Below are 11,151 nucleotides of genomic sequence, written 5' to 3'. Positions count from 1 at the left end.
ACTACCAAAATTAATTTATTGTCACACAAGAGTAATGTATATTGTTGCATATTCTTGACATACAGATATTTTACACCATATACATTTATATCAGCAACGTAGAAATATACTTTGCCGTTATATTACAGACGACTGTGTTAGAAGTATATCGAAACTAACATCTATAAGCCTTAAGAAATGACATAATTCAGTGGTGGATCCAGCGTAGGGCGCACGCACCCCCCCCCCCCCCCCTCACAAATATGTTCCATTTTTATAGATGTATGACCAAAATATATACGTCTTAAATTTGTAAAAACTCAGTAGTTTAAGGGGGCTTCGTCCCTTGAACCCCCCCCCCCTCCGAATTTCGTCTTGGACCCTCTGGGGGTCTGAAGACAACCCAAAGACACTCAGCCGTTTACTGCGTCCCCACTTCCGTTCCGAAATTTATCAATTGCACAGAACTTGATTTTAGATAAAAAAAAAAAATAATAATAACTGGATCCGTCACTGTTGTTGCCTTCCTGTAGAATGTCTTAATTCTAAATACGCTAAATTCTCTATCTTGTATCGGTTGCGGTCTACACATTAACTTGATCCAGTCATAGGATAATGAAACTGGACGGTAGGTCCATTTATTCAACCTCGGTACGATTTTCTAAGAAAATGATCATTATATTGCGCCAAAATAGTTAAGAAAAAACGATACAAATTAATTTTAAGGCATCTTAAAAGCCCCAGAATATGTCCCCCTTTACGTTATTATTTTGACATTTATAAGTATTAAAACTTAACATGAATTAATTAATATGTATCTTTCTGTAAGCGAAAAAATTGCTCTCTTGAAGCACAACGTTACATTTTTTGGTTAGGACGGGTTTTTTTCTTCTTCGCCCTAAACAAACATCAAGCAAAGGGAGAGCATATTTGATGAAATCGATAGTTAGTGAAATCAATAATTTATGAAATCAATACTTAATGAAACTAACAAATAACGAAATTGACGATGTCACATTAGTAATGAATGACATAATCCAAATGACAATAATATCAAACATTCATAAGTAAGCGTCATGGGTGAGTTTACACTAGTTATAAATTACAACATGCACGACACAAATGCAGCTGACGTCACGAAGAGCAGGGTATACGATCCAAGACCCGATGCTTTGTTTTCTGTAAAAATGGAAATAAAAAGCTTGGTTATGAATGGACTGACAAAACGTCACATAGTGTGATTGAAATAGTCAACCGGTTAGAGTAATTGTTTAACCACATAATGAAACTATAAAATTTTTACAAGCACGGCTACATTATGTAACACTGTGCGGCTAGAATGGAACTACAATGTGCCCCAGGGTGATTATTCTATTTACTGTTATAGAAATATTATTCATATCTCTGACTCCGTTTGGTCTACAAGCAATCATCAGAAGAAATATATTTGTAATTGTATCTTATTTCATGATGGTCATTATTTATTCAAGAGGGAATCTTGGGACTGAGAAAAATCTGATGTTTCCATAGAGTGTTTCTTCTCATTTATTTACGTTGAAAATTGTAAGTTCATATAATTTGATTATAATCTCATTGTAAAACTTCTCAAAAATGTTTTACCTGGTTGGTCCTGACTTTCTTCTGCCCCAAGTATTTCTCCAGCTGCAAGAAAAGATTGGTAGATGTATATATGTAAGATGTGTTTACATTTCCTATATCTTAACAAATTGCAATGATAGCCATTTCCTCATGGACGCACTGCAGTTGTAAACAATGAACAGCTGGGAATTCTATCAGAAATGAAAGTAGGATAAACATATTAAAGATAAATATTTTTGAAAATACATGAAGGTATGAAGTAAAACGTGGCTTCACGCTGGCATACTTCATGAATGTGCTTCAGGAAGTGTAAGCTCGCGTAAAGCGTTGCACGTAATATCTTCATCCAGTTTCAAAACAGAAATTGGTGGTGAAGGGGTTTCAACAGCATTTCGCAAATTCCATGATCGTTATAATTATCTAGTTTGCCAATACAACCTATCATTGGATCAAATGCTGTCTGACATGTTAGGCCGTTCTTGATACACTGATTTTGACTACGGATAACTCCGTTTACCTTATTAAGATATAGGGCTCACGGCGGGTATGACCAGTCGACAGGGAATGCTTACTCCTCTTAGGCACCTGATTCTATCTCTGGTACATCCAGGAGTCCGTGATTGCGCAACTCTCTATTTTGTATTGCTTATAGAAGATTTGAGATTGATCACTGTTTGTTAACTTTGCCTTTCATTTAAAATATAAAATTCGAGTTCGTGGGTGTTGCAGGATGACCTTCGAGGTCGAGAAATATTGTTTTGCAAAATAAAAGCTGAGACATCTCGAGAATCATTTCTACTCTACTACGGCTCGGATAGTTTACCTATACAGCAATGAATTAGGTCACTTCGTGACACCATGACAGTTTCCGAAACTGATTAGTCGTACATGTTTTTTGCTAACAAAACAGGTGAAGTGGTAGGGCATACTAGATCTAACGAAACAGGTGAAGTGGTAGGGCATACTAGATCTATTTTGAAAAAGATTTCAAACACTTAGTTTGAAGTTGAGGGGTTATATCAACTGCATTGAATACACTGTCCAATAAAACTACACACACATGGAAGAGGGTTAACTTGTCTGTGTATTGCCATGTTTGTTTACATATTACCGATCTCGGAATGCAGACGATTGATTTATATTGAATGACAAATATTCTTCAGTCATTTACATAATTTGTTTTGCAACATATATTTATTAATTTTTATGATTGTTAATGAAGAATTCTACCACGGTTATTGTAAGATCAAAGGAATGCCGCTGTCATTATTCTGCGATATACCTTCATACGTAAATAACTGATTATGAGAAAATTGATACACATCTGACTTGTCACTTCGTGTTTTGTTAATACGACAATAGAGTCGATAACTGATAATTCAATTTTATAATCATAACACTTATACCACACAGTAATTGTCAGAACCTTCAATAGGATACATTTGATACTATCAGCCACACATTAATTGTCAGAACCTTCAATAGAATACATTTGATACTATCAGCCACACAGTAATTGTCAGAACCTTCAATAGGATACATTTGATACTATCAGCCACACAGTAATTGTCAGAACCTTCAATAGAATACATTTGATACTATCAGCCACACAGTAATTGTCAGAACCTTCAATAGGATACATTTGATACTATCAGCCACACAGTAATTGTCAGAACCTTCAATAGGATACATTTGATACTATCAGCCACACAGTAATTGTCAGAACCTTCAATAGGATACATTTGATACTATCAGCCACACAGTAATTGTCAGAACCTTCAATAGGATACATTTGATACTATCAGCCACACAGTAATTGTCAGAACCTTCAATAGGATACATTTGATACTATCAGCCACACAGTAATTGTCAGAACCTTCAATAGGATACATTTGATACTATCAGCAATGTAGGCCTACTGCAGCTGCTTATTTGTTCTCTTCGCAAATACAAGTATATGGTAACATCTAGAACGTTTGTACCATTGTTAAGAGTTTGATCCATTTAGACGTACAATTATTCAATCATAAACATGCTACAAAATTTCAACCTGAACACTGCATGACTAAAAGTATGCATTCTTGAAACATTACACCAACAATAATTAAGTTTGGATATGCGAGTGAGGCTTGTCCATCACTGTTGAAGTCACTCATCCAGAAAATATACATGTAGGTTACCGTCTCTATAAAACAAGCATTCTACCACACAGTCTTACACATCTTCGCGAGCCAAGTGTCCGATTCGCTGGGAGATGACAGTAAGCGATTCGGACACTTGTCTTACAGTGCAGATGCATTATAAAAGGTGAAGATAACGAACAGTGATCAATCGTATACCTCCTATAAGCAATACAAAATAGATAATTCGCAAACACGGACCCCTGGACACACCAGAGGTTGGATCAGGTGCCTAGGAGGAGTAAGCATCCCCTGTCGACCGGTCACACCCGCCGTGAGCCCTATATCCTGATCAGGTAAACGGAGTTATCCGTAGTCAAAATCAGTGTGCCAAGAACGGCCTAACAATCGGTGTGAAACACGTCAGAGAGCATTTGACCCAATGATAGGTGTATTGACGAACTAGATCGTTATATAACAACCATAGAATTTGCGAAATGCTGACTTCAATCGAGACTATTGAAACCCTTGTACCATCAACTTGTTTGTCAATAGCTTGCATCGATTAAAAAACTGATCATAAGCCGAACAAGCTCTAGCGTATCGAATCAGTTGAGAGATATAAACACCACATGCAGGTGATAATGGAATATTGCGACATAAATATGGGAAATTGACGGTGGAGAAGCTGAAATTATCCCGTTTGTCATATAGTTGAGTTGTCAGTTTGCCATTAATGTCTACTTTCAATAAAATATCGTGGTATGAAGCAGAAGTGGACGACTCTGTGGTGTCTTTTATTTCGAGCTCAGAGGGATATATCGAATCGACATATGAATGAGAATTATCATTGTTAATAGACAAACCGTCGTTGATATATCTAGATGTGGAATTGAAGGCCACAGCAAGAGATTGTTTCTTCTCACGTAGATATTCTAAGTAAGGTCAACGCACAGCTAAAAACGTACAATGTGTTTACAAATAGGTTTGATATTTATTTATCTTACGACAATCAACGCTTCTCGTCGGCTCGAAGGGGTCATTGATGTGGGAGAAGACCGGAGTACCCGAATGAAACCCACGTGAGCGACCACAATACCCTCTCACATACAACCACTGCTGATCTACAGTGAGTGGTCACTAATAACGATACTAGGACTAATCATATGCGAACAGTTATCTATGTAGAATGGAAACCTTGTTAAATTACCTCTGCAAAATTGACAGGTAGCACCACAATTATTCTCCATATAGCTCCTCGCAAAGGCTACCTCGCAAAACCCCCTCCGCTGAAGTATATTGCATGCTTGGCCCATATCCTCGCAGCGTTTGTCAGCTAAAACAGTTAAAATAAGCAGTTAATTATTTTATTTTCACTACTCCTTTGAGAAATTTTGAGACAATTGAAGAATTAAAAGAAGTTTACTACCTATTAATTCATAATATCTCGATTTTTTTAAATTATTCACATCGACAAAAGTAAAATACCTCTATTTGTTCTTTGATTTCACCATTACTTATACACCAGCAGTACATGTGATATCTAGTATTTCACCATTACTTATACACCAGCAGTGCGTGTGATATCTAGCATTTCACCATTACTTATACGCCAGCAGTGCATGTGATATCTAGCATTTCACCATTACTTATACACCAGCAGTGCATGTGATATCTAGTATTTCACCATTACTTATACACCAGCAGTGCATGCGATGTCTAGTATTTCACCATTACTTATACATCAGCGGTGCATACGGTGTCTACATAGACAGTTTGTGATTATCATGCTATACATTACCATTGCAGAGGTTGCATGAGGCTTTGCAGTACATCGTCATATATCGGCTGCGGGTACAGTAACCCTGTCCTGCCCAGAACTCGCAAAATCGATTCATGTCTTCACAAGCTCCTAAATTTAAACAATGGATAAACGGTTTATATTAACTGTTATTATGTAGAAGATACATACATGAAGTATCAAATTATGCAAACTTTTTAAAACATCATTTATTCTGAAATTGTAAAATCTAAGAACAGTTCTAACTTGCACTAAGTGCAGTTGCTGTCTGGTAATTTGTGAGAACGTTGATTTTGAGTAGAGTTTCAAATTTTCGCGGAGAAGACCGTTACCTTCCCGTGGAGTAGTAGTTCGGATCGTAGAGACAGAGCCAGCCGTGGTGGTCACCACGGCCGTTCCAGTGCAATTCTGGACCGGGTTGTTTGGGTTATTAGTAGGGCATTTACACGAACAATCTTTGCCGACAAAACCTTCTCCTGGGCAGCTCTGAGCTGGACAGTTTTCTGAAAAAAGGCAAGTCAGTGTTATGTCGTGAAACGGAAATTGTACACATATGTAATCGATATTTATGCATAAAATCATGGTTACAAGAAACCTTACCGTTACAATTGTACATTGCGTTGGCAAGCTTGATGTCTCTGAAACTAAGCATCGGTGCTCTGCCTATGATATTTTGGAAGTTTTGGTCAATCGTTTGTACCGTTATTTGACCATTCGTTGAAAAATCCTAAAAATACCAAAATGTACAGATACTGTCAAAAAGTCGTTTGGCAACTTTCACAATGGTAATACATCTGATAATAATATACGTCTTTTCGGAGAGTTTCACTTTTGAGTATACCAGACATAGCATCCTCGATATTTAATGGATGAGGGATGAACACGACTTACCCTTGCACCGTAATGCATGACGCTTCTGTAATCGTATGCCACTCCAAAGTTCGTCACTTGATTTGTTGGCAGCTTTTGAAAGTTGAAAAGAAGTGGGGATGGTATATTTTCATTTCGAATACGGACAAACCCGTCTCTGTCTGCCCTGGACTGCTCGTGATTAAAGCCGATGGCATGCCCCATTTCATGGACCACAATTCTTTGCTACAAATTTGGGAAATTCAATTACTTAAGTTTTAATCTTCTTGTATAAGGCATCGAATATCGGATATCAGTTCGACCGATAGTATCACTATAATTCATGATTTCATAAACAAATAATAAACAAACGAACCGATACAATCAGACCAAACTACAATATAAACATACCTGTATATACATGTAATCATACATTACCTGTATCATGTTATGTAAATGTCGATTATTGTCTACGTAAACCGTGCATTTATTTCAGTAATCTTGAGCTTTCCATTATCAGTTACATGTATCTCGCAAATGAGAAGGAAAATTATTCACATTTACAATATCACTTACACTATGACTTGTGATTTTCTCTATGAAATCTTTTGTTTAGGAGCTGAATGCATTTTTCTACCGTATAATATTGTTAAACTTTGTCTCTCTTGCAGATTTACTATGAATGACTAGTTATTTCTATTCATACCAATGAGTGTTTCATACCGATTGTTAGGCCATTCTTGGCACACTGACTTTTACTACGGATTACTCCGTTTACCTGATCAAGGCGGGTATGATCGGTCGACAGGGGTGCTTACTTCTCCTAGACACCTAATCAAAACTCTGGTATGTCCAGGGGTCCGTGTTTGCCCAACTCTCTATTTTGTATTCCTTATAGGAATTATGAGATTGATCACTGTTTGTTATCTTTACCTTTCATCAAAAGATAATCTTTTTGAAAATCTCCTCGGTTAAAAATGTTGTATCAAAAATAATACCTAGATATTTGTACATTGATGAAAAATGCTAATTATAGAATTCAATGATAAGTTTAAGCATTATGAAACATCATGTTTAACTCAAAATAATTATTCTTTTGCAAATTTTGTGTTTCAATACGGCTGGAAAATAAAAACGTATATATTATTATCTATTAATGTATTCTAAATTCTTCAAAAACTTAATATCTTGATTTTTAAAAAAAAAAATCAATTTGAAGTTTTTCGAAATTAAAGTAACGTACTTTAGAGAGTGGGAAAATGTTTCTTGCCATTCCCATTCACCTTGTGGCATTGATAGTTTAGTCGCCTTATATACGTGCAATGTATATATAAAACATGTCATTTACTTGCACATTTTCAAACGAATGACACGGGGTGTTTTTTCTGTTGGTTGATTTAAAACAATAATAAAAATAGTATCCATCAGCTGCATTTCCATAGCAATGCGCTAGAATTTTAATCAATCGAAATTCACTCTTTTTCCATATATCTGTAATTCACCTTTATATGCGTGTAAAATTCTTTAGTTCAATAAATCAAAAAGTCTGTATAACCGCCTTAACAAATATTTTTGAAGAGGCCAGTGATAGGAGTTTATGTGTTTCTGATTTTATTAGGAGGCGGAGCTACATGTACGTTACATGTATATATGTGTCTCTGATTTTATTAGGAGGCGGAGCTACATATAAGTTGGGTGTTGCTAAAACGCGAAACGGAACAGAAAATGGAAAATAATTTATGCAATAATGTTATGAGGAGGCCAGCATTTTGTAAAATCAAAAGACTTATTATGAACAAGGGAAGCAGAAATTACAGAGAGAACAGGAAGTCATCCTCAGAATCCACCATTTCATATTAATTCCTCATACTAATGCATTGTTATATATTTTAAAACAGTGGATTTTGTGGATGAATGCACCAATAGGCGCTTGTTAAATATTTTGCATAAAAAGTTTTAATAAGAATATTAAGCAAGCAAGCGCCTGTTGGTACCATCCTTTTTCCTGGCATCGTCAACCCCCCCCCCCCCTCAAGATTGTGACAGTATGTTGTTTCACAAATGAAGAAAAAAATAAGATAAACATTGAATCCCTTTCAAATTCTATCACTTTATTCTAGCTGCTACCTTAAGAAATGATTTTATGAGCCTTCCAATGAATAAAAGGTAACCCCCCCGAAAACAGCGTAGTGAAAGATAAAAAAAAATTTAAACAATTTTCCACAAACATAGCCGTTTCAAATCGAACGTGCTTTTAATCGAACTAGATATGTTCAAGATTGACTTAGTATCTCGTACGTACGACATAGCAAAAAATTATATCAATTGGCAGCGATACACTTCCGTACAAGATAACTGAATTTGAATTTAGTTCTACACCTGGTACAATTATGTATCACATCAAATTTTAAAGCGGTGTGGAAACAAGGTTTTCCTCATTTAGGATAAATGTACATTTACGGATTAGTGTTGAAACAGAAGAGATACGGTAGGAAAAAAGATTGAAACTTCACTAAGGTGAAGTTTACGGCCCATAGTAAGAGGAATTTACAGATTTATTTCATTATATATGAAATAGCTAAAAGGCTAACACAGAATTTATGCTTGAACGGAATTGAAAGTCATCTCATTATTAATCTAAAGGTTAAGAAATACAAGTATTTAGTTTAAAAATGAGCTGCCGAAAATCCTCCCTATTTAGGATTGGAGTGCTGTGGTCACTAAGTCTCTGTTAGTTCAAAAATAATAAATCAAACACAAGATGTTTAACTTGTTGACTTGATAAGTTCATGAATTATCGTTGTTTTATACATATCACACTCCCTGTTGTACATGTAAGTACACACATACACGGTATTATGTGTAAATACATGTATTAATGACGTTTTGCCACTGGGGGATATAAACCACGTGTGTTCTTCTCATTCTCTACCCATTAGTGTCGCTGCTCGCTAACACCCCTGTCAATACCGGAATTTCAGAATTCTTTTAAAACGCTTTGTAAATTCTTATACAAACGTTTAACTTATTTAATTTATTCGCTTAATCAATTTATAATCCCAAATTTTATGATTAAATTGCTTTATCGCTTGTAAACATACCCAAATTGTTGGTTTTAATCAAAATGAATCACACACACACACACACACACACACACACACACACACACACCATTTTTGGCGTTATATTATCTACATTAATCATTCTCATTCCTAAATTCCGTTCCGTTTTCCGTTCCGCGTTTTAGCAACTATGTATTTCTGATTTTATTAGGAGGGGGCTATATGTAAGTTACATGTATATATGTATTTCTGATTTTATTAGAAGGCGGAGCTACATCTAAGTTACATGTATATATTATTAATATATATATGTGGGTGGGTGGGTGGGTGGGTTTCTGATTTGAATCCAATAGGTTTTGTCCAAAAAGGCGTTGTACACAAGACTTACAATGCGACATCCTCGAGCTAAGCTGATGGGCTGTAAGTTTCCTATTCTTCCAACGAATGAAGAACATCTAACATAAAAGAAAAGCAGTTAGTCATTTCACATGATCTTATAGGGACGTTAGGAGGCCTGCTGCGTTGCTTCCCCGGGACTTAAAACAACAAACGAAACCGATAGGAAATGAAGTTTATATCTTACAATGATTATTTCGTGTAAATTAATCTCTAATTATAATAAATGATTAACACACCCTTGTCCGTTTTGAAACCTGACGGCAGCCGCCTCCCCTCTCCTAGGCCGGAACACGATGCAGGTTTCCCTGTTCCACTCCGCGATAGCCAAGTCAATTTGTCCCCTTTCTCTGGTTGCTAATGAAAAAAAATCCTGATCAATAGAAATTATGTGTTTTATACTTGTACGGGTCACGGTAGTGTAGTGGTTAAGGCGCTTGTACTGCAGCTGAGGGGTCCCAGGTTCGATTCTCGAATCCAGGCAGCTCCATCAAGCATATCATAAAACGTTTTAGATAGGTGGTGACTGTGCCTTCGCTAAGTGCCCCGCATAGCAAAACTGACGTTCCGTGTCCCGGAAGTAAAGAACTACTACGACCTTTAGTGTCATTTGTGGCACTTCTCCTACATAGGTGACATTATATATGGGTGAAAAATTATCGAATAAGAGGTCAAACTACAAACAAACAACCACCTAATCCAAAACAAGGTAAACACATGTTCTATTGATATCCATGTGGTCGTTGGTCTGTTCATCAACTTGTCGCGCCTTCTTCTCATTGAAACAGATTCTTTCATTTCAAGAAGTAGCAGAAAATCTTTTTGCATATGATTGGGCATAAATTTTATGTGCAATAAGGTTCTGGATTTGATATAGGTACAAATGTTCGGAATAAGATCCCTAATTTATATTTGTGTTTGTCGTTTGAACTTTATAGATTCCAGCTTTGTGATGAAATGGTTATGTTTACCCTGTAAATGTACCATGAGGAGTTGGAGTCTGCAATTAATCTACCTTTTCTGGATGACTGACCAATCAATTTCTGAAAGTAGTTTCAATCTCAAGGAACTATATGTTCTAGAGCGTTGAAATCACTTGTAAGGATGTAAAGTTGCTTCAATAGTTATTGCATAAGTGACTATATTATATATACATGTATTTTTAAGCAGGTTAACAGGTACCTGTATCTGAAACTTGCATACATGATACCTGCAAATATTTACATTCCCGATGTTTTTGCCTTTAATATCTTAATCAGTTGAAATGATGGCAATTCCTCTTCAATGGGAACACTATAAGTATGGATCTCGATAAATATAGTACGACTATTTTAACGACTGGGAA

At 36.1% G+C, this 11,151-nt stretch overlaps 1 protein-coding gene across 1 annotated transcript in view; it reads right to left on the bottom strand.

Annotated features, from left to right (window-relative positions):
* The window catches only part of LOC125647558 (zinc metalloproteinase nas-14-like), a 16,643-nt gene continuing 5,492 nt past the window's right edge, over positions 1 to 11,151 (bottom strand). Inside the window, exons 5-13 of the mRNA XM_048874273.2 lie at positions 10,046 to 10,163; positions 9,799 to 9,865; positions 6,391 to 6,594; positions 6,100 to 6,226; positions 5,832 to 6,002; positions 5,500 to 5,610; positions 4,909 to 5,034; positions 1,600 to 1,641; positions 1 to 1,158 (exon numbers count right to left, since the gene is read on the bottom strand). Of these exons, the coding sequence (XP_048730230.2) occupies positions 1,082 to 1,158; positions 1,600 to 1,641; positions 4,909 to 5,034; positions 5,500 to 5,610; positions 5,832 to 6,002; positions 6,100 to 6,226; positions 6,391 to 6,594; positions 9,799 to 9,865; positions 10,046 to 10,163 (1,043 nt within the window). The 3' untranslated portion in view covers positions 1 to 1,081. The remainder of the gene's footprint in view (positions 1,159 to 1,599; positions 1,642 to 4,908; positions 5,035 to 5,499; positions 5,611 to 5,831; positions 6,003 to 6,099; positions 6,227 to 6,390; positions 6,595 to 9,798; positions 9,866 to 10,045; positions 10,164 to 11,151) is intronic.

This window comes from Ostrea edulis, chromosome 1, assembly GCF_947568905.1.
Source record: "Ostrea edulis chromosome 1, xbOstEdul1.1, whole genome shotgun sequence".
In the NCBI taxonomy this organism is placed as follows: domain Eukaryota; kingdom Metazoa; phylum Mollusca; class Bivalvia; order Ostreida; family Ostreidae; genus Ostrea; species Ostrea edulis.
The sequence above is the reverse complement of the archived record's forward strand: the minus strand, read 5'-3'. Positions and strand labels throughout refer to the sequence as shown.